Source organism: Sceloporus undulatus, chromosome 3, assembly GCF_019175285.1.
Source record: "Sceloporus undulatus isolate JIND9_A2432 ecotype Alabama chromosome 3, SceUnd_v1.1, whole genome shotgun sequence".
NCBI classification, from domain to species: Eukaryota; Metazoa; Chordata; class Lepidosauria; order Squamata; family Phrynosomatidae; genus Sceloporus; species Sceloporus undulatus.
In genome coordinates this window covers 65,359,878-65,383,756 of record NC_056524.1, presented here as the reverse complement: position 1 = coordinate 65,383,756, position 23,879 = coordinate 65,359,878, and the positions used below count along the sequence as shown (strand labels likewise).

At 36.9% G+C, this 23,879-nt stretch overlaps 1 protein-coding gene across 1 annotated transcript in view; it reads left to right on the top strand.

Annotated features, from left to right (window-relative positions):
- SYNJ1 (synaptojanin 1) overlaps positions 1 to 23,879 on the top strand; it is a 60,998-nt gene that overhangs the window by 11,460 nt on the left and 25,659 nt on the right. The window contains 13 exon segments of the mRNA XM_042456364.1: positions 876 to 937; positions 1,328 to 1,424; positions 2,210 to 2,379; positions 4,396 to 4,477; positions 5,937 to 6,089; positions 10,648 to 10,804; positions 11,999 to 12,022; positions 18,145 to 18,200; positions 18,202 to 18,337; positions 18,426 to 18,510; positions 19,682 to 19,822; positions 21,905 to 22,097; positions 23,617 to 23,775. Of these exon segments, the coding sequence (XP_042312298.1) occupies positions 876 to 937; positions 1,328 to 1,424; positions 2,210 to 2,379; positions 4,396 to 4,477; positions 5,937 to 6,089; positions 10,648 to 10,804; positions 11,999 to 12,022; positions 18,145 to 18,200; positions 18,202 to 18,337; positions 18,426 to 18,510; positions 19,682 to 19,822; positions 21,905 to 22,097; positions 23,617 to 23,775 (1,515 nt within the window).

The following is a 23,879-nucleotide window of genomic DNA, read 5'->3' as shown; positions in this document are numbered from 1 at the left end:
TCATTTTTTTCTTTTTGTTTCTTCCTTCTCTTCTCTTTCAGTGTTCTTCCTAGTCAATTTTAAGTTGTGATCCTGAAGGCAAAAATGATATTTTTAAAAAATTCCTGGAAAACGTAATTTTAGTAATTCTAGGGCTTTATAAATAACATATGGTATTATTATTATTATTATTATTAACCTTTATTTATAAAGCGCTGTAAATTTACACAGCGCTGTACATACAATCTTTTTAATTGGACAGTTCCCTGCCCTCAGGCTTACAATCTAAAAAGACACGACACAAAGGGAGTGGTGGTGGGGAAGGGGCCTCTCTAGTAGGATAATACATATAAAATACATAGCAATATAGGAAATGATTCAATAAAACAGGCAACAAAAGAACATCAAATAGCAAGTGACAATTATGCAATGCCTGGGAACGCTGCCCTGAACAGGATGGTCTTCAACTCCGTTTTGAAGCTGGTTAAAGAAGTGATGGCTCTTGTTTGCGGGGGAAGAAGGTTCCAGGAGTGAGGGGCAGCAAGTGAAAAGGGGCGAATCCGAGATGGGGCAGAGGAAATCCTGGGCTGGGACAGCAGACCTTGACTACCAGAACGGAGGGCCCTAGTGGGAAGGTGAGGAAAAATAAGGTCTGATAAGTAAGGAGGGGCTAGTCCATGGAGGGCTTTAAATGTCGACAGCAGGAGCTTGTACTGAATACGGAAAGGGAGGGGGAGCCAGTGAAGGGATGCCAACACAGGAGAGATATGGTCACAGCGGTGGGCGGATGTGATAATGCGTGCAGCTGAATGCTGGACAGAAATGTAAAGTGTAAAATGTAAAGTGTTTTGTAAAGCCCATATATATGGAAAAAATACCTAATTTTTCTATCTCAGGTTGGATCTCACCGTGTTAGAATGTCAAGAGGATTTGAAGCAAATGCTCCAGCTTTTGACAGGTAAAAATCTTTTCTTGTAGCTAATCATTTAGAGTATGGTAAATACATAAGTCAGTGGGAGCCCAAAGATCTATTACAAGAATCTAAATGTTAGCATGTGTGTTGCTGAATTGACATAAACATTTGACATGGTTTAATATCCTATTCTTAAGAGGTTAAAAACAGTAGTTTTATCTTGGTTTTCTTGTTATTGGCTAGCAAAATTTATTTTAGCTTAATGTCACAATTCCTTTGTACAGGTATCATGTTTTCTCACCTGGGTGATTTGTAACCTCATCTATTCATTTAGCTAATATTATGCTTTATCAATATAAGTAATTGAAAATCATGATAATATTCCATTCAGAAGTTTATAGATAAACTAGTAATAGATCATTTTTCATTTTGCAGACATTTTCGTACTCTTAAAAATATGTATGGAAAACAAATAATTGTGAATCTCCTTGGATCAAAAGAAGGCGAGCATATGCTTAGCAAAGCCTTTCAGGTGAGAATATTATAAATCGTAGTGCATAACAGCATTTGCTCTTATCCTAGTTTTACTTCCAAAAGTATGCTTCCAAACGTATTTGACAAGATCCCTTACCAAAATTTTAATTAAAAAAACAGAGCTAACATTTGAGGTTTTCTGGCTCAAAAATTCATGAGGGACTGCATGTTGTAAGGAATATATTTAGTCATGACTTTTGATCTTGAACAGATTTGGGAATATGCAGTTTTCCAGATGTTGTTGAATTGCAGCTTCCAGCAACCCTAGGCAACATAAGCAATGGTGAAGAATAGTAAGAGTTCAACAATATCTAGAAAGGCATACTATTCTCACTCTTTTCTAGAAATCAGTGTGGTGAAATTTAAAATTATCATTTGGAAAAATTGAAGTAACAGCAAAGAATTCTTGATTTAATTAAAATATATTGGTAGTATTACAAAACAAAATAAAACCCAAACAGCTTTGTTTATATACTGCTTCATACCGAACTAACAGTGTCTAAGCAGTTTACGGCTGTAAGCTAATTGCCCCCAACAGTCTGGGTACTCATTTTAGCAATCTTGGAAGGATGCAAGCCTGAGTCAAGCTTGAGTCCTTTTGTTGGTATTAAACTCGCAACCTTATGGATTTGAGTGAGTGGCTGCAGAACAGGCATTTAACCACTGTGCCACCAGGGCTCCTGGTGTTCACATGTTTGTTACTACCAAAGCCATATTCTATATTACACTGGTGTCTGCTTCTTGCTAATGTTATTTTTTCATTTTTCCCACCATTCTTATCAGAGCCATTTGAAAGCATCTGAACATGCTGATGACATCAAAATGGTGAACTTTGACTATCATCAAATGGTCAAAGGTGGAAAGGCAGAAAAGCTACACACGGTTCTTAAACCACAGATCCAGAAATTCTTAGATTGTGGGTTTTTTTTCTTTGATGGAAAGGAAGTTCAGAGGTTTGGATAATTACCTTCTTTCACCTGAAAAAGTAGAATGTTAAGACAAACAAAATGTTATTTAAAGGTTGAATAGTGATGCAAGAGCAAAATGAGTGAAATGTTGCCATTGTAATACTGCTCCTCTTGTACATGCCAGCTCTCAGTTCAGATTCCCTGTTTTCACTTGTTTGCTTTAGCCACAGTTGGTACAGTATGAGCCATAGTTTATTAGGATTTCAAATAGTGGATATCCAAAAAGACAACCAAATGGGTCCTTGAAGTGATCAAGCCTGAAATCTCCCTCGAGGCTAGAGTGATGAAGCTGAGGCTGTTGTATTTTGACCAGATCATGAGAAGGCATGATTCATTAGAAAAGATTATAATGCTGGGAAAAGTAGAAGATAGTAGAAAGAGAGGAAGACTACATGCCAGATGGATAGACTCAGTCAGGAAGGTCATGGACCTGGATTTCCAGGACCTAAGAACAGTGGAGGACAGGGTGTCTTGGAGATGTCTCATCCATAGGGTCCCCATGAGTTGGTACTAACTCAAGGGCAGTTAACAACAACAACAAAGGTATGACTTGGCATTCTCTTCTTTCTCTGTCCCTTCCCCAGAGATGAAGAGAGGAACAGTTCTTTCATCAGACAGAAATATGTACACAGCCTTTTTTTGCCTAGAGGGAATTCAGACAGCACTGCTGCATTTCTCTTGCTAAGTGCTTTTTCTGGGGGGGGGGGGGGAGAGCTGCATCCACTCTCCACTGTGCCATTGTAAGAGCTGTTATGGGCTGTTCTTGCTCCCTTCTCACATAAGGATTGGGGGAATAGGACAAGGAAATAGGAAATCCCTTCATTAGAACAATGTAGTAATTCCAGAGTACAGAAACATAGCTACCACCCAGGTGGAGTGGGATATGTTGAGAGGAACATTATAACACACTCCTTATATGTAGGGATAAATGACTGCGAATTTTAGTTAGCTTGGTAGAAGGCAAGTGAATCAGGTAACTGTAATACTCCTCTGATTCTTTATCTCTAAGGCAGCAGTAGTTTAATTAATATGTGATAACTTTTAAAGCTCATGTTTTAACACTGTAGCCTCTAGACTCTAGTTTCTGCCAAGTTGGTCTACTTCAAACTAGTTTGATTTTAGTGACTTTTTAAAAGAGTTTCAATGGAAATTAATACAAGAAGCAAAATATAACTGAAGAATATATAGTGGGGAGGAAGCTAATATAACTGAGACATATAAATTGTTTTTCCATCCTTAAACCTTAAAGCAGTTTGAGATTTTTTTACTCGGTTGCGACATGAATGATGAAGGCAACCATATAACTGCTATGCTTGGTGCTTTTATATTAACTCATTCAGTACAAAAGATTGAATTGTGGATTGAATTCCACAAAAGCTTGTGCTAAAATAAACCAGTTAGTCTTAAAGATGTTTCTAGATTCTTCCCCCCTTTTATTTTTTATATGAATCATGATAATATTAATGATACTATTGCATTTTTCAATGACAGCACACTACACAAGATTTAAGAATATAAGTTAAACACTTGTTAAATATAAATGATTTTAACTCACCATCTTTTAAGCAGCCTACAGAATAAATGTAATATCTGCTCTTGTCCTGTCCTTCACAGCTGTTGTCGTTTCTGTAATTCTGTAAAAATGTATGTGATGCTATATGATTTTCTGCCTTTAAATAAATTTATATGGAATCATTTTCTAATTTGGGTAAGATCTCCCATCTGAATATTATATCCTTAATGTCATCAACACAGTTAAGATAGGTTTGTAAGATACTGTATGTATTTGTCTTGCTCTTTAAACGTACCTGAATATAGCATGACAGGGCACAAATTTTTTTAGTGCTGGAAAATCAAATCTGTGACGAGATAATCCTTTTCTCTGTCTTCATGCTTTTTTTTTTTTTTTTTTTTTTTTTGGTAATGATAATATTGCTTATTAAAATACTGTGTGTAGGGTTCTTAGGGTTTTTTTTTTTCTTTGTCTTGTTCTTGGCATAGAACTCAGAGTGGTACTATACGAACAAACTGCTTGGACTGTCTGGATAGAACAAACAGTGTGCAAGCTTTTGTTGGCTTAGAGGTAAGTGACTTATGATATTGCTATTCTTGTTTTTGCAGAGAGATGTAAGGATGTTGCTGTTGCAGACATGTTGACTGATATTTATTACCTTTCTCACAAAATGGGATTCATGTGAAATACAACAATATCTTAAAAGTGGTTAAGCTGATTTATCATGAGGCAAATAAAGCTGGCGTTGTATTTTCTTGTAGGTGGAAACATTCATCCTCAAAGAATGAGTTGTACTATACACTTTTATAAAATAATTTGCTTTATTTGAAAAAGTTTTTTTTCAGTGCTAACCCACCAAATATGAAGATACAGCAGCTGTTTGTACAGATTTCCTATGATGTATTGTTTGGCCATTTTTGTTTGTATTCTGCTTAAAAATTGAAAGCGTTGCTAATCTTAAACCAGCGGAAAACATCTAAATGCATGATAATGATTCTGGGGTCCGCTCTTCTTGTTCCTGCTGAGCAGAATGGAACCACCATAGAGCACCCATCCTAACGACCTGTCACCATGCTTTGATTTGAATTCCCCTTTTATACCATTGCAATGGGATGCTGCTGGGATTCCATTGGCATTTCCTGTCTCTGATCCTGCAGAAATGTTCCTTCCCTTCCCACAACTCTGGTGAAAGGACGAGATGGAGCAAAGGTACATGAAAGAAGAGAAAGGGAGACAGAATACGTTTAAACAAAAAGTTTTATTCTAAGTAAGAAATCCCCATTGCAAAGGATAGTGTTTCACATGAAGAAGCACCTTTGCTTTAAGCACAAGATTAGAAGTTACAGACAGATTAAATCATTTCAGCCAAGTCAGGAAAATTAATAAAAGCCCTGACTCCAACTGGCTAAACAGTTCCTAGCTACTAACAATGTCATGGTGATTCTGGGCTGGATGTTCTTGAGGAGTGTGGCCTGTAGTCTTAGGCCACATGGTTTCAGCTGACCAGCTCCCCTGGGTACAGCAAACATCTCTCCAGGAATCTCTTTGTTGCTGTCTAAAAGTCTGCCATATAGTCCTTTCTCAGGCTTTTTATATCCTCTGCTGAAAAGGATCTTGAAGGTTTGTTTGTACTTCTAACCAGCTAGTCATCTGGTCAAGCAATTGCTCTTTTATCACCTCTGTGTTGCTGAGCTTCATTAAAATATTACCTAGCATCCTCACATCATTTGACCATTTTCTACCTAGGAAAGCCTTCTGTGAGATAGGTGACTATGATCAGAAGAAGGAGCAAACATTCTTACTAAGGTTTTTAAGTAATTAAACTTAGAGTGGAATTCTGTACCTGTATCTCATCTGCTGGTAGCACTTGTCCATCAGGCTGAATGTATATATATAGCCTCTTAATCAGATACAAGACAAGGGCAAAACACATAGTATCTTTTAACTAAGATTGCCAAAAAGCTTTTCTTAATAGAATGGCTTCATATTTGCATGTATTTAACTTATCTTCTGTCTTATATTGTTGTAGATGCTAACAAAACAACTGGAAGTTTTAGGTTTGACTGAAAAACCTCAGTTGGTTACTCGATTCCAAGAAGTATTTCGGTCCATGTGGTCTGTTAATGGGGATTCAGTCAGCAAAATCTATGCTGGAACTGGGGCCCTTGAAGGAAAAGCAAAGGTAAACAATGTTTTAGAAGTAAAATTTGAGTAGTGTATTTGTGAAAGGCTGGACTTTCCCCCTACTAGATTTGTTATTTAGGATCAAGGTAACGATCTTCCCAAGTGAGATATGAATGCAGTTCCGTCCTTATCCAGTAGTCCTGAATTAGTATATGTATCTCTTTAAACTTCTTTCACTTTCACCTGCAGCGCCTTATGTGACTTGAATAGTTTATCCTAAATTAATATAAAATGGCTCAACTAAAAATAATGTGTTTCTTGCTATATTTTGCAGGAAAAGGCTATTGACCTTGCAGTCCTTTTCAATAACTATTTTAAAGCTGTGTTTCAGTTAAATCAAAATGTCAGAAATTCTTCTGTTCAGACACAGCTGTCAAGGCAGTAGTAAGTGATGCCATGTAGTTATGAATAGCCATGCTAAGAGGTCTGTATTAGTTGACTTTATTTCAGTTGCATGTGTGTGCTGCATCTGACTTCACCATTTGATGCAGTATTCTTAGCAATGGCTTTCTCTGTATTTTGCCTATGGCCTTGTAAAAGTGCACCTTTATAAGGCACGGGCATTAAATAGGAGGGGGAAAATAACAGATCTCACTATGTTTGCTTTGCTTTTTTTTGTCTGTTAGTATTTGGGATTGTCTTCTCAAATCATGCAATTAAGATTAGAGTTTCTTTTTCCAGATTGTGTACTGAATGAGAATTTAAATAATTGCATATTTCAATTTTTCTCAAAACTATTGTGTTACTGTCTAACATCTTAACTAACCTTTCTTTTGCTTTCCTCTTGGTTCATTTCAATTGTTTCCCTGATATGTAATTGGTGAGTGTAATTCTTGAATCCTGTCAAACATTGTATATTCATACATTTTAAAGTATTTACTATCCAAATTGTTAAAGAATACAGTGATAAAGTCTATATAAAGTCATATAGTCTCTCCAAGGACTGCTTTTCCTGAGCATACCAGCAGATATCCTTTATTAACCAACTTGAGCTGCCTTGGGCCCCATATTGAGAAAAACAAAGGTTATAAATAAGACTTTGCCATTTTTTTCTTCTATTTGGGATCCAAAGAGCTACATTAAGTTGTTCAAGTTTTTACTATGTTCACATATCACCATACTGTATCACAAACTACTCTTGATACTTTTTGTATCAGAAGTACTCACTCATGTGGCATGGGTGCCTGCTGTCAGAGAAATGCTAGCCCAAAACATTCTTGGGCAGACACAACTAATTACTAGTTCTTTGATTCCAGTCACTGAAAGCTTCCAGCCATAGATTTACTGGGTATGTTAGGCAACTTGTTCTTCATTGGAATGAGACCTATTTCTACAATATGAGACTAATGTTGGTCATTCTTGGTTACATGGCTGTAAGAATTACAGAGAATGGAGATGAAATACTTTTACCCCTTTGGAAGGATACTGCAATGAATATTATTGCATGCACTCTATATTTCTTCAGTAGCAGTGTCCCATGTGGCATCCTTGTAATTATAGTTACCTCGGTCTTTATAACATTCAAAGCTAGTTAAATGAATGTATTTGTTTCAAGCTTTGTTGTGTTTCTAGTCACCAGTGTAGCTTCCAAGTACAGCATGCCCTTCACATCCACAGGAATTCAGTTTCAGCTTTCCTCCTCCTCCAGGGATTAGAAAAATGCACACGGTCAAATCTCATTAGTGGGTGGCATCGTAATAATGGGGTGGAGTGATCCGTGGATGCTTGAGTCTGTGGATGGCTGCCCTCCAATATGGTGGGCCCATTGTACCATTAATAGTAAAAGGAATCCATCAATAAACCAACAAACTGAAGCATAAAAATAATTAGAAAAATAGCATCAAAAAGCTATATGAAGTTCAGACAAATAAGGCATGTCTAACCAGGTTTCTAAAATATAATAATGACTAGGCAAAGAAAGAAGCTTATATTGGAAAACTTACTGGGTGTAGTTTGTTTAGTGCTGAGATTCCTATTGAATATAATGTAGACTTGAAAGCTACACACAATATGTATTTTTAATTTCTGCTTGACTTAATTTGCCTGCCATTTGAATGTACCTGATCCATGCCAAACATTTGGTAGATATTTTTGTTTTCATTCCAGTGGGCATTCATCCATGAAGTCTAGAAACTTTTTGAAAAGGAGAGTGAGATTGTAAAAGTTTTCACTATACCCTGCAGATGAAACAAAACATTTCAGAAGGCTGCATGTTACTTACATTTGTTTGTAAATTTGATACCTTGGTATTGATTTCTTTGGTTTGCATATCTTTAAATAGCCATATCTGCCCATAGCTAGATATACAGATTATACACTATAACTATAACCATAGCTGAAATGGATATTTGTCTGTGTATAAGTATTCTTTTAAAGACATTGGGTTGGATCTTGTGTGTGTATGTGTGTCGTGTGCCTTCAAGCCATTTCCAACTTATAGGCCTGTTACAGACAGGCCAAAATAAAGCTGCTTCGAGTCACTTTGGAGGTATGGTATTTCAATGATGCATGCGTTCTAAGAGTCCAAAAGCCGCACCAAAGCCATGCTCCAGTCCTAAGGACTGGAGTGCAGCTTTAGTGTGGCTTTTGGACTTGTAGGAGTTATGCATCATTGAAATACCATACCTCCAAAGTGACTCGAAGCAGCTTTATTTTGGCCTGTCTGTAACAGGGCACTGTGACCCTAAGGCGATCCTATTATAGGGATTTCTTAGCACGTTTTTTCAGAAGGGATCTGCCATGGCCAGCCATCCTCTGAGGCTGAGACAGTATGATGTGCCCAAGGTCACTCATTGGATTGACATGGCTGAGCCAGGATTCAAATCCTGATCTCCAGAGTCGTAGTCCCACACTCAAACCATTACACCATGTTGTCTTACTACTCTACAAATTGAAAGGTTACTTTCATTTGTAGAAAAAACTGGATCCAGCAGACATTTCTTGCTAGAGAGAAAAAGTATTATATATAATGTTGTAAGATGTATTTATTTATTTATTATATTTATTTGTATCCCGCTCTTTTCCCAGGACTGGGACTCAGAGCGCTTCACAGCATTAAAAACAGTACATTTAAAAACATTTTTTAAAAAGTACATTAAAAGGGAATTAAATTATTATGGTATTAAAACAGGTAGTTATTAAAGCCCTGGTGGCGCAGTGGTTAAATGCCTGTACTGCAGCCATTCACTCGAAACCAGAAGGTTGCTAGTTCAAGACCAGCAAAAGGGCCCAAGCTCGACTCAGGCTTGCATCCTTCCAAGGTCGCTAAAATGAGTACCCAGACTGTTGGGGGTAAATTAGCTTACTTGCTAATTAGCTTACTTGCTGTTCACCACTATGATCTTTGGAATAGTGGTATATAAATAAAACATATTATATTATTATTAAAAGAATAAAATATATTTTAAAAAGATAAAACTATAGAGAAAAAAAATTGTAGCAAATTTTTAAAATGGTCCAATATGCCAGCTTGTCCTTATAGTAATTCCTTAAATGCCTGTGTGAACAGGTAGGTCTTCACCTGCTGGTGGAAGGCCATCAAGGAGGGAGCCATTCTGGTCTCCCTGGGCAGGGAGTTCCAGAGTCTAGGTGCAGCCACCAAAAAGGCCCTCTCTTGCATCCCCACCAATCATGTTTGTGATGATGTTGAGACAGAGAGAAGGGCTTCTCCAGAGGATCTCGGAGTCCGGGCAGGTTCATACCAGGAGAAACGGTCTGCCAAATAGTGTTGACCTGAGCCATGTAGGGCTTTATAAATAATAACCAGCACCTTGAATTGTGCCCAGAAACAATCTGGCAGCCAATGAAGCTGTTTCAACAGGGGCGTTGTATGGTCTTTGTAATCTGCTTCTGTTAACAGCCTGGCAGCAGCTATTTGAACCAGCTAAATTTTTATGTGTGTTTCAAAACAGCAAAACTACCAAAAGGGCAACAAGCAAGTTACTTCTAAGGTAGTGTGGAACTATAATGAGGGGGTTAAATAAAAAGTAGTGAGTTGCTTTGAATATATAAGATTTTAAAAATAACTTTCCTAGCTATGGTTGGCATGGTGAGCTTTGCTGATTCCAGCTTGATGTGCTAGTGCCAAGTGGGCTGTAAAAGAAGAAAAATTTTTAGAGGAAAAATCACTTTCTTGCAACTCCAGGATGCAAAACTGGATCCAACCCATTGCAGTTAAAAGGACTGATACATTTTAACAGCACGTGGTTCATACACATATTTTTCTGTTGGCATTGATTCCTTGTTCATGCCTTGCTTCTTTGGATAAAAGCAAAGTATTACTTAACTGTGTTGCATGATTTCTCACATTCTTAGCCAGTTTTGGGTTTTTTGAGGATTTCTTTGGATATGCCTGTTATAATCCTCCTCTAAAATCTATACAAAATATAGCATTAGCAGACACATTTGTAAAGGGCTTTGACACCCCACAAAATTAATTTTCCATTAGTAGAAAACACTTAAACATTAATTTAGAATGGATTATAATGTAATTGCCAGTGTTTTCCTAGTAACTGCATAAAACATTTATACATATTCCTTTCTAACAGGCTGGGAAGCTGAAAGACGGTGCACGTTCTGTGACCAGAACAATTCAGAATAACTTTTTTGATAGTTCAAAGCAGGAAGCTATTGACATTTTGTTGTTGGGGAATACTCTAAATAGTGATTTAGCAGACAAAGCACGAGCCCTTTTAACCACCGGCAGTTTACGTGGTATGTGTTTCTATGTTTCTTAATTTATATGGCTACAACTCGTACTAATAAATACACTGATTGGATCCAAAGCTTCTTTTCCATATGTGGAAGGTGATACTCCATTTGCAGGAGGCTGTTTTATATATTGTGCTAGAGCATTGTGCATGAAAAGTGAAACTAGGTCCAAGGATGTTAGTCCCCTAGTGCAAGTTCTTGCTGAAGCATAAGAACAGTTTTAGAGTCTGCACACATTCATATACTAAGCACTTATGTTTTTGGATCCAACCCACTATGTTCTGTGTATTTAATAAATCTTCAAAGGGTTAATGTAATCTTAACGGTAATCTGTTTATCTATAATCTTCATGCTTTACTAATAGTATTGGACTCCTACTTTTAAGAAATCCAGATAAAGGAACTATTTTTCTTCAGAAGTTTATCAAGCCTAGACAATTCTGGTGCAGAATCCATTTCTACAGAATGAAATCCTGTATGTTTGGTAATTTAAGTGTATGTTAGCACAGATGTGGATAATAGATCTGCAGCTGGTGAACTCTGTTGACAATTTATATTTATACTCATTAATGTGGGCCCACACTCTTCTCCACTCTCTTTCTGTTCCTTATGTGTACATTTCACATGATAAGCCAGAGTTCAAGGGATGCCGTGACTTGAACACTGCTGATTTATGCTGGTCAGTTTTTCTGACTGCACTTGGAGGCTGTTAAACAATAAGACAGTGAGACCATGCATACTGAGCTATAGAGCTTCCCTCCATATTTTTAGTGTGATGTTCATACCCAACAAAAAACAACATTCTGGTTTCTATCTTTCACAGCAAGACAGAGAAATTGCCCATGTTTTGTTCTAGGATTGTTTTACTAACTTGTACCATTTTCTGAACATAATGCTATACAAATCATAGATGGAAGGTTCCTGACTTAATGTGCGTGAACACACTGTTTCATTCAGAATCACGTAAAATTATGGCCTGTTTTGACATCTAAAGATAGCCATGCTCTTGCATCTTAGGCCTCAGCATTTAGATAATCTAGTTCTGTAATATCGCAAGGCAGAGTTAGTAAAATGTTGGAATTCTTTCAAGAATTCTACAGCAGTAATCTAAAAGTATTTTGGAGATGTACACTGATAGGTTAGTAACATATAACTGTTCAACTAATTTCTTTTCTTTTCTCCCTTATTGCATCAATAGTTTCAGAACAGACATTGCAATCAGGTATAGTATGGTAGCTGTAACTTTCACCATCTGGGATGTTAATTTTATATTACATTTTTCTTACATATTCTTCTTCTGAATGCATGCAGGAGAATTTGTTAAGTACTCTTGTTAACTTACATTCAGGAATGGACATATTAGTATTTCTAGATGGTATCAGTTTTGATATGTTAAGTGATGTCTGTTTTGCTCTGCTTCCACATCAGTCTGAGACATATATGTTTTATATTCACAGAATTGCATTGATATCTATACATAGTTTCACTATTTATGCATTTTTTGAGCTGAGAATTTCACAGCACAATTCAGAGTAACATGCAGACTGAAAGATAACTGCATTCCAGTCTTGGAAATGTCAATTAGAACAGTTCACTTAAAAATGTGAATAATTTGCAACATCGCATTTTACTGATAGTGAAATTCATTGCAAGCCACTTTAAATGTGCAGTGGCATATCAAATATTGCCGCACATGTAGAAACAATTATAAATATACACAGCAACCTATTGAAATATCAGGTACCACCAGCCCACCAGGAGCAGCTGGAGGCCACTTCAGTCGTGATCAGGCTGTGATCACACTGGCTCCATGGTGACCACAGGGCACACTTCCAAAGTGGTCCACCACCATGGTCCCAAGCCAGCCGCTGCCAGGAACCAGATTTAATCGGCTCTTTTTTGCAGCGGCTTCAGACTATCTTTGCTGGCCTCAGAGTGGCTTCCAGCTGCTTTGGGGGCATGTGTCATGTAAACTCCATGCCCCCAAGTGACCAAAAGCCACTTCTTTTGGCCTGTGCGTTTCAGGCCTTTGCCTTCCATGTTAGGAAGAGGAGAAAAGTGCAAGAAAGAGAAGGAGATCTTTGTTTTTACTTGATATTATATTTGCCTATCACCTATCATCTTCGAATGGAAGTATCGGAATCTACCTTAAATAGAGTTGGAACATCTAATTCAGTATGGTTGACTGTTGACTCCCCAGAGTTTTATATAGAAGATATTCCTAGACCTAGCTGGAGATACTACGGATCAAACCCTGTTGTCTTTTGCATGTTGTCCAGTAGACTGGGATGGATGGGCTGGTGTGAAATTGCAAATTACTGTACTTCCCAGTGGTCACAAACCTATATGTAGTCGGTACTCACTACCTCTGGTAATTATACATACAGGTCTCCTGCTGATTGGAGGTCTTCTGATAAGAATTGAATTGATAGGTTACCTAATGACTTTGCTATTTTATAAAACTAATAGGAATGTTGGTATTCAGTATTAGCATTTTATTGATTGTATTTGTACTTGTATTATTTTACTGATGTAATCCAGCCTTGCTCCATGGGAGAGGCAGGAAATATAAATAAACTATTATTATTATTATTAATATTATTATTATTATTATTATTTAGGCGAGATGTTGGATTGCAAATCCTGCCAACCCTAGTCAGTATAGTCACTGGTGAGGAATTGCATTTGGAGGACTGTGTCATCTGGAGGGCCACATTTTGTCCACCCCTGTTATAGGAAGTAATGATACATGGAAGTAGAGCCTGTTTACTAAAGAGTCTTTTCTTTATTTTATAGTGCAGTTATAATAATTACCATACCATTTAGTATGAATCAGCCTTGGCTTTGCATTATGGATAAGCAAATCTGCCTCCTTGTATTTTTATACTGCAGTTACCATAGGCTGAATCCACACTGCAGAAATAATCCAATTTGACACTGCTTTAACTACCATGGCTCAGTGCTATGGAATTCTTGGATTTGTAGTTTTGTGAGATACTTAATCTTCTCTGTCAGAGAACTCTGGTGCCACAATAAACTACAAATCCCAGAATCCTATAGCATTGCAACATGGCAGTTGTCAAAACTGATTATTTCTGCAATGTGGATGCAGCCATAGTCCTTCCATACTGGCTACAATATTTAGTGCTGATGGGAATTATAGGTCAAAAACTTCTAAAGAGCCACACTTTCTTCACACTGTGGGCATGATGATCAGGAACACCTGCCATAATATACATTTGTCTAATATCAGGCTGCCAATAGTATGAACTTACCAGTAGCATATGTTTAGGATTCTTTGGCTTACAGATTGGTTTTGTTTAACACGGACCCTAACACATGAAAAAATTTAAAGGTTCATCACAGCACTGTCAGACTATTTTTAGTAGGATGAAATTAATGTCAAATGCTAACATAAATTACTGTTGCCTGTATAAACCAGATATAATAATAATAATTTGTTTTATTTATATACCGCTATTCCAAAGATCATAGTGGTGAACAGCAAGTAAGCTAATTAGCAAGTAAGCTAATTTGCCCCCAACAGTCTGGGTACTTATTTTAGCGACCTCGGAAGGATGCAAGCCTGAGTCGAGCTTGGGCCCTTTTGCTGGTCTTGAACTCACAACCTTGTGGTTTTGAGTGAATGGCTGCAGTACAGGCATTTAACCACTGCGCCACCAGGGCTCCTATATAAAAGTTGGAGGTAGAGGAAAAGAGAGAGTATTGTTTGCTTCAGTATTGCATTTCCAGTGTACATCCTTTTAAACACCTGTTAACAAAAGGCCAGATTCACAGCTCCATATTTCTGACTCCTGAAGAGACATGGCCAGCCAGTTGAAACACAGCAATCTGTCTAATTATTTATTACTGTAGTGTTGTTCCTGTGCATGCTTTCCTTTCTTCTGGGGTTTATTAAAACATTAATTTTTGGAACCTGGAAACTGCTTTAATATTTGATGACAGATTAGGATACAATTACACTTTTCCAGTTTTTATGTTACTGCAAGCTAAGATTTAATGAACCCCAGAAGCTTTCCATTGCAGCACCTGAAAGAAAGGACCTCAAAGATATAGTAGTCATTCTAACTGAACAAATTCACTTCATAGACTGGAAGAGGCTACAGTGCATTCTAAGCCACTTAGTAATAGGTACATAGGGAATGAATGATCTTGCACAGAATCAGACCACTGGCCCATCTGATTAAACATAGGTTGCATCAGGAGTAGACAACCTGGAGCTCTTGCTATGTTTTCAACTATCAAACCGCAAAACCCCCAGTCAACAAGGCCAGTAGTCAGGGATTGTGGAAGTTGTAGTCCAAAACATTGATTACTCCAGTCTACATTAGCAGCACCTTCAGATTTTTAGATATGGATCTTTTTCAGTGTTGTCTGAACATATTGGCAATTCAATTTGGGTTCTTGAAATTTTGTTGGGATAAAAGAATATCTTTGTCTGGCAACGGAAAGACAGTAAGTGGATGACAATTTAGTCTCCACAGAAAGGAAGTTCCATAGCTTAGGACCAGCCATCAAGAAGGCCTTCTCCTTTGTCTCCACTAGAAGTGTCTGTTAGGGTGGTAGGACAGAGAAAAGGACATTGCCTAATGATTTCAGATTGTATGGACTCAAGCTGTTGTCATTTCAATGGTAATGGTGTACTTAAAGTTGAGAAACTGACTTGCCACTATGCAGGAAATTCCTAGGAGTGTTGTGTTTCAGATATGCAATTAAGAATTGTAGAATAGAAACCTGCTAGAGCTCACTTCTGAGTAGGGCTTTATTAAAACCTAAGAACACTCTTTCATCGCTAGTAAATCTTAAAATTGGGTTAGTCACTGTTCTTTGAAATTAGTTCTCTCTAAAGCCCAGGTATTGTTCAGCAAGAAAAATGTTTGCAAGGGTGGAATTTTCCATATCCACAGGTGTTTGGGACACACAGCTGACTGCATACATTTTTGTATGTGCAATTCTATTAGTAGAGTAAATTATATTGAAATGGAAATGAAATACAGAACTGATGAGGATTTGAGGGAAAATACTGAATTAATTTTTTTCTCTCATGTTTCTCATAGGATTTGATTTCATATGTCTGACTTACTTTTAATGTATAAAGTATGCCATGCTAATTTTATGTGCCTGGGCTGTTTATTTATAGTCAACAAAAGTACAGTGCCCGCTTTCCTATTATTTTATCAGGGAAAATTAATTATGTTACTTAACATTAACATTCAAAGTTATGAGCTAAATCCAACATTAGTATACTTAGAGTAGACCCACAGAACTGAATGGGACTTGTTAGTCATAACTGACATAATCCTAACTATTGTTGTAATATTGTAATTGTTTTTAACTCTGTTGTGATCCTGCCTCGATCCATCGGGAGAGGCAGGAAGATATAAATAAAAACTATTCTTCTTCTTCTTCTTCTTCTTCTTCTTCTTCTTATTATTATTATTATTATTATTATCCTATTGATTTCACTGGCTCAATGTAAAATTGGATTGAGGCATTTACTTTGACATCATTTTATTAGAATACTTATAACTGGACATTATGCACTTTCCTTACATTACCTAAAACACATAACAAAGAAAATGAAGGTGTTCTTCTCTGTTCATAAGCATCTTAGTATGTCCAGAGAGCTGAGCATTGGCTACTTCAATTATTAATTAGATATTCTGTAATTATTTGATAAAAAATTAGTTTTGGAATTCCCCAGTTACACTGGTGGTATATCTGTTCATTCACTCCATAAACTACAGGCATACCTCAGTTAACAAAACCTCTGCCAAAGGAGCTCTTTATTACAAAGTCTTTTTATGCCTGCTGAGTCTCTGCCTTTTCCTCCTTGTCTTTCATCTAGCTAGAAGATTTTTTTAGCAGCATCAGCATTGGGAGGATAGAGAAAAAGACCTGGAGAAACACAGACTTTGGATGTCATGATTGGATAATAAATATTAAGCTTGAGTATTATAAGCTGTTTCAATTAAAAAAAACATGCTTCAACAGACTAGAACATTTTTAGAATGCCCTTGTCAAATCTCTCTTGATTAATATTAAAGTTACTAGTTGTTTTTGACTACCTGCTAGAATTTTACATAGATATCTAGATTTAAGCCTGACCTGAGGGAATTGCTGGTATAGTTAATAAAATCAGACGTAGTGGCTGTTCTCACATGGAGAGAATAGTCTCAGTAATAGCCATCACCAGAAGCATGTTCTTTTGATGGTCTTGACTGAATTGATACCTGTGAAATCAAATTAAATATGTACTCTAGGATTAGATAATGGCACATATGCTTATTTCTGATGCTAGCCTCTCAGTTATCTCAAAACGACAACTCTTAGTGCAGAAAGCACTTAAGATTGCACAAGTAAGCTCTTGGAATAAAACACACAGATACCATTTTAAGAATTATGTAATAAGAATATCATCTGTTAGAATAAATTTAGGAATCGCTAAGTAGACAATCCATAGAGGAGAAACTGTGCACATCAGGGAACTAATCTAAGCAAGTAGATCTCCCAGTGAATTATTTTGTTGGATCAGTAAAGCAAGATGGAAGATCCACTGCAACCACACACTTCCAGCAGCATCCCATAACATCCATTGTGAAGCAAGATTTTATTTTTCCTTTCTTGTATTGCATTGGCTTATCCCTTAAAAATGTTGTCAGATGTTCAAGTTTGTCTAGCAAGTAATACTTTAAGTTACACTATGTTCTACTTTTCTAAGTGCTAGTTTTGTTTCTGGGAACAGTCTTAGTAGTGCTTATTTGAAAGCATTTATAAAAAGGTACCATTAGAAAGGAATTAATGTTACTCAGGGAAGCAGTTTAATTGCTTACATCTATGTGTAAATGATTTTCTACTAGTATAATGTACAATACTCTCCTGTAAGTGACTGCTCAGAAATAAGCCTCACTGAGATTGCTGGAACTTACTTCTAGAAAAAGAAATTGATTTATGCTGACTGCGCTTTGTATTTGCTTTTGTAGGTGCATTACTGTTTTTAATACAGTGGGCCCTTCCCTTATGTGGGGGGGATACGTTCTGGACCCCCCCCCCCCATGTAGGTTTAAAAATGTGTGTGCTTGGGCCCCATTAAAAACAATGGGGCTTATGCATGTGGCACACATGCCATTGTTTCCTCCTGGGTGTGGCTTCAGCATAAGCTGAACGTCACATATGGCACACCCATGTATAGCACAAGCACACTGTAACTGCTTAAAGCTCAAAACTTGTGAATGTGTGTGTGACTTGCTGACTTGCAGGTTGTAAAAATTAGTATACAGAATAATCTTGCAGTGTAATCAAATAAATCTTATTGTTTTGTAGCATCAGCAAAAATATTGAAGAATATGTGTGAGAATTTTTACAAGTACTCAAAGCCAAAAAAAAATTCGAATTTGCGTTGGTACATGGAATGTCAATGGTGGAAAGCAGTTTCGAAGCATTGCCTTTAGAAATCAAACTCTCACTGACTGGCTGTTAGATGCACCAAAGATAGCTGGCATCAGTGAATTTCAAGGTGAGAGTCATTAATAGTTTGAATGGATTTTTATTCCTTCCAATACTGCTTTCTTAAAGTAATTACTAAAACCTTGTTTTAACTCCAGATCGAAGGAGCAAGCCTGTTGATATCTTTGCTATAGGATTTGAAGAAATGGTAGAGCTAAATGCAGGAAACATTGTGAGTGCAAGGTAAGTGCCGTTGTAACTTTTAAGCAAGAAAAGCAAATTTTTATCAAATTCCAAGTGTATCTTTGTGTTTTGCTATACTAAACAATTCTAAGCCTCTTATACAAGATTTGTCCAGGTCTCAAGTATAGAGCAGTTTCTACTACATAGTCAGTACCTTTTATCTCTTGCTCACCTTTAGCAGCCTATATGCAACATGAGTTTTTAAACAGGAGTGGAACTGCAAGCAGTATGCCTTGTAAGAAGCAGGATTAAGTGGGCTGAGAGTTTAAGAAAGAGGTTGAACTCACCAGTCTGTGTGCTTTCTTATGAACTGCAATCCATGTGTAAATTTATTCTTCCACCAAAATAATAATTTAAGTTAAATAAAAAAGTTAAAAATTAAAAATAGGCTTTGTGTTACAATGCCCTGTCTGAAATCTTTATAAGCAGGGAGACTGTACTTTTACTGTACTACATTACATTATAAGAATGTTGAGCTATGAAGCAGTATTTTCCAATTCAAAGCTCACAATGACCACAGTTCACTCAAAACAGACAAATAATCCTGGTTTATTAATCAAGTGATTGTGTAGTACAATTGTTAATCTTAAATAGAGTAGGCTTAATAGATGTACTTTAGTTAGGATTAACAACTGGATTTAGAGTTTGCATTTGAACCAAGACTCTTGGAAGAAACTGAAGCCAGTTGTTGATGTTGGTTTGCAGTTCCTTAGCTTTTTTGGAAGCAATAAACCAGGAGCCTCTTCAGAAATCACTAGCCTTTCTTGGCTAGTTACTAAAGCTCTGCTGTTGGTGGGAACAGGAGAGACTTGGACAGCTTTTTTGCTTGTAATGGGTTCTAATTTTTGCTTATTATTTTGTGCAAACAAGATCATTGTGATAGATTTAAAGAGTTAACAGTATAAACTGTAGCAATTGGCACTACTCTATTTCCTGTTGACAACTACTACATTCATTTTTCTTTAGCCTACAGCTCTTTCCTGTTTGACTAAAATACTGCTGAGAGTTGTCCTTCCTCTATATAGTTTCCTCTTTCTTCCTTCCTTCCTTCTTTTAAAAATTAGGATCTGATGTTCTGTCATAAAGCCATTTGTTTTATTGTCTTTGGCAAAGTTTTATGATCATTTACATACAGTAAAAACTAAAAGATGTTTTCCCCTCATGTTGGCAGTACAACTAATCAAAAGCTATGGGCTGCTGAATTGCAGAAGACTATTTCAAGAGATTACAAATATGTTCTGCTGGCTTCAGAACAGTTGGTGGGTGTCTGCCTCTTTGTATTCATCCGACCTCAGCATGCACCATTTATCAGGTCGGTGAAGTAAAATGCTAAATAAATATGCCCACGCCATTTAAAGTAGAACAACTTGGGTTGACATGTGTTTGTGTTGTATTTCAGTTGTACAGTGGGCTCTTGGTATCTGCTGGGGTTTGGTTCCAGGACCTCCTGTGGATATCAAAATCTGTGGATGCTTAAGTCCTATGATATACAGTGATGTAGTAGAATAGTGGTACTTACATAAAATGGCAAAATCAAGGTTTGCTTTTGGAATTTATTTTAAAAAAATATTTACAAGCAATGGATGGTTGAATCTGTGGATAAAGGATCTATAGGTATGGAGGGCCAACTGTATTTTAAGGCTCTGTTAAAATACATACAGTGGTACCCCGGGTTACGAAAATAATCCGTTCCGCGGCGCCCTTCGTAACCCGAAATCTTTCGCTAGCCGAAAAAGCCATAGGCGCTAGCGCTGGAAGCCGCAATTTCGTGCGAAAAAGCGCCGAAAAGCACCAAAAAATTTTTTCGTAAGCCGGAAAAAAAAAACGTAACCCGGAACAGTTTTTTCCTATATAATTTTTTCGTATCCCGGAAATTTCGTAACGCGGTGCTTTCGTATCCCGGGGTACCACTGTATATATCTTCAGGGCCAGAATTATTGCTAGAAGGCCATATGGCAGCACTTACCATGTATACATTTTTCATTCCTATTTCACACCTTTATGCTTTGATGGTTATTTTATATAAATGGTAAAGTTGAATGCAGTTATACCTATTGCTGGTACTGGAAATTATTAATGAGGAAAGGACAGAAGATATTGGATAGTTCTAATCTAATCTTGTACTGATAAGCATCTTATTTAGCACTGAGCTGAAATAGAGGGTTTCTTTTTCAAATATTTAAAAGTAATCTTAGTAGTTCAGGTTATTTATAGAAAGCTGTGGGCAAAGTGTGAGCCAAGGATGCCATGCAGCCCCCCAGAGTCAAAATGTTTTTTTGCCAAAAAAAAAAAAAGGTTTTTGCTCCACAATGCCCCAAAATATATTCTGTGGAACATGAAGGGCATTTCCACCACATTTGGAACCCCCCAGACCAATTTAGGTCCATGAGAGGCCTTTTTAAAAACGCACAACATGGTGAAAATGCCCCCAAACCCCCAAGAGGCATTTGGGGGCAAAATAAGTGTTTTGATTTTGAGATAGGCAAGAGCAGGTGCATCCCTCTAGGGCGGGGGTTCTCAACCAGTTCTCTGAGGAGCCCTTAGGGCTCTGCATGCACTTCCCAGGTGCTCCGCGATTGCTCGAGGAAAATGAAAGAAATAAAACGGAATGAAATTAAAGGCTAAGTATGTATTCTTATATATACTCTTAAACACCATTAACATGTAAGACATATAGTAGGCCTCTTAGGAGCTCTGCCAAAGAAATAAGAATTCGCGAGTCAAAAAGGTTGAGAACCCCTGGTCTAGGGGGCTAATACAGCTCATATGCCTTCCACAGCTGTCCACGTCAGTTTGGAAGCAAGCTGATTATAATACATAGTTTGCTATAGTGTCATAATGACTTGTCTTAAATATATTGTAGCAATTGCATGAATAATCCTAAAAGCAACTGCCATTTTGAGAATGGATTTGTTCATTTTCTATAATGTATTCTCCTCACATAACAGAAGCCCTTTACAGAACAGAAGTTCAGGTTTCAGGGTGCTGTAATGTTACTGGCAGGGTGGATCTAAGCATATGGGTTTGAAGCTGGTGTAGGAGATTGTACGATTTAGCTGATCAACTTGCCAGGTTGCTATGGTAAAATGGCACAAAGCTTCAGTGCTATAGGGTGTCAACATCTTTACACCGCTACATTGATCATATCCAAGGTTATTAGCTACCAGCCACCAGACTGTATGTGGAAAATAAGAATTGCCTGCAGATGATCAGGCAGGATTGTATCTGAATTCAGAAATCTGGTTGTCCCTGTATGCTACAAGTGACTGATATAGTTATGTAGAGGCAGGCATTGTAGCCTAATTAGTCCTGAATTACTTGAAATGAAACATTTGAATATGATTAAAATTGCCAACAAAACTCAGTACTGAATTGGTTTAAACTGTCATTCTAGGGATGTTGCAGTTGATACAGTGAAGACTGGCATGGGAGGAGCTACTGGTAATAAGGGAGCAGTAGCAATTCGGATGTTGTTCCATACTTCCAGTCTCTGTTTTGTATGCAGTCACTTTGCTGCAGGACAGTCACAAGTCAAAGAGAGAAATGAAGATTTCATTGAAATATGTCGAAAACTAAGCTTCCCAATGGTAAAGAGTGATTAGATTTTTTGTTACTTTGTGTCTTCAAATAATTTCTAACTTATGGCAACTCTAAGGCTAAGCTATCACGAGGGTTTCTTGGCATAATTTGTTCAGAGGAGTTTTGCCCTTGCCTTCCTCTTAGTGTGACTTGCCCAAGGTCACCCAGTAGATTTCCATGGCTAAGTCAGGATTTGGACCCTGGTTTCCCAGTGCCAACATTCAGGCCACAATATCATGCTGGCTCAATTAAATCTCTAATAGAAATAATTTCTAAAAATTGTTTTGAATGAAATAGTATCCAATGAATCCATTTTTAAAGAGCCTGAAGGGAACTCTTAATAGCAATCAAAAACAACATTGTATATGACATTAAGCAATGGAGTTCTGCTATCTTACATAAGAAACAGTAATGAATACATAGGCCTAGATCCAATTATTAGTTTCTTTTGCAATAATTATTAGATTCACATAAATTAACTTATTTTTCAGTAATTGATTTAGTGCTTCTGCTGTAGTTGAGATTAGAACTTACATTTAGGCCCTAAATACTAACAATCTGAGAAACGGTATGTAGAGAGATCCTGTAGCACCTTTGAGACTAACTGAAAGAAAGAAATTGGCAGCATGAACTTCCATAGACTTCAGTCTACTTCCTCAGATGCATTTCGGCATCTGAGAAATGTTTGATTATGATCAGTAGTTCTTTACTTGCATTTCAATGCAAGACATTCTTGCATTTTTCTTGCTTTATTTGACATTTGATCCTTTGTTCTGGGATACTGAAAGAAGGATTGGCCTGCTCTGAATTCTTATTCTACAGAAACATGTTCAACTCTTAAAACAGTGTCTCCCTATATTTTTTCATACCTGTGTTTCATTTATTTATTCTTGTGAGAAAACATAATACATTAATAGCAAAATAACATTATTGTAATTTTAATTGTTCCTTGGTCTTCATGTCTGTCATAATTCTTACATGAGATGTTAAGACTAAATAATCATGTTCATGTTGCTGGCTTAGTACAGTGTACTGATATGTTCAATAAAATTGTTTTTTTTCAAATTAAGATAGCTTTTTCTTTTAATTTTTGAAGTGAAAGTACAACAAAGAAATCTTGAAATACAGATTTTATTTGTTAGACAGTCTAATACATGGAGTGATTTTAATCCATAATTGCACCCATCTTTACGATTTGATGAGGCAAGAAATTAGAGTTTGCATTCTAGTGGAAGTTTAAATGACTGACATTTTTACTGATTTTTCATATCCAAGGTGTAGTGAAATATGGCAACACTGCATACTACTTTCTTTCAGTCTGTCTGATTCAAATGATTATGAAGAAATATTCAGGGATGATGACCCTTTAAGAAAGACATAATAAAAATCTGATAATAAAAGCACATGAGGCCTTGACAAAATGGGGGCTTTTCCCTTTTAACAAAATTATATATGCTGTTTTATGATGGATACAACATTCTGGTTCAAGTCTGATTTTAGTTGTGTGTACCACTGTTGTCTTTTCAGGGAAGAATGCTTTTTTCCCATGACTATGTTTTCTGGTGTGGTGATTTTAATTACCGAATTGATCTTCCTAATGAGGAAGTAAAAGAACTAATTCGGCAGCAGAACTGGGATGCGCTTATTGCAGGAGATCAGCTTGTTAATCAGAAAAATGCTGGTCAGGTAACATTTCAAATTTTCTTTACAGATGTGTTTATTCTTTCTCAGCTCCTGCTAATAGCTGAGGATTGTATAAATTAGTCTGTGCCTTAGGTATGTCTGATTAA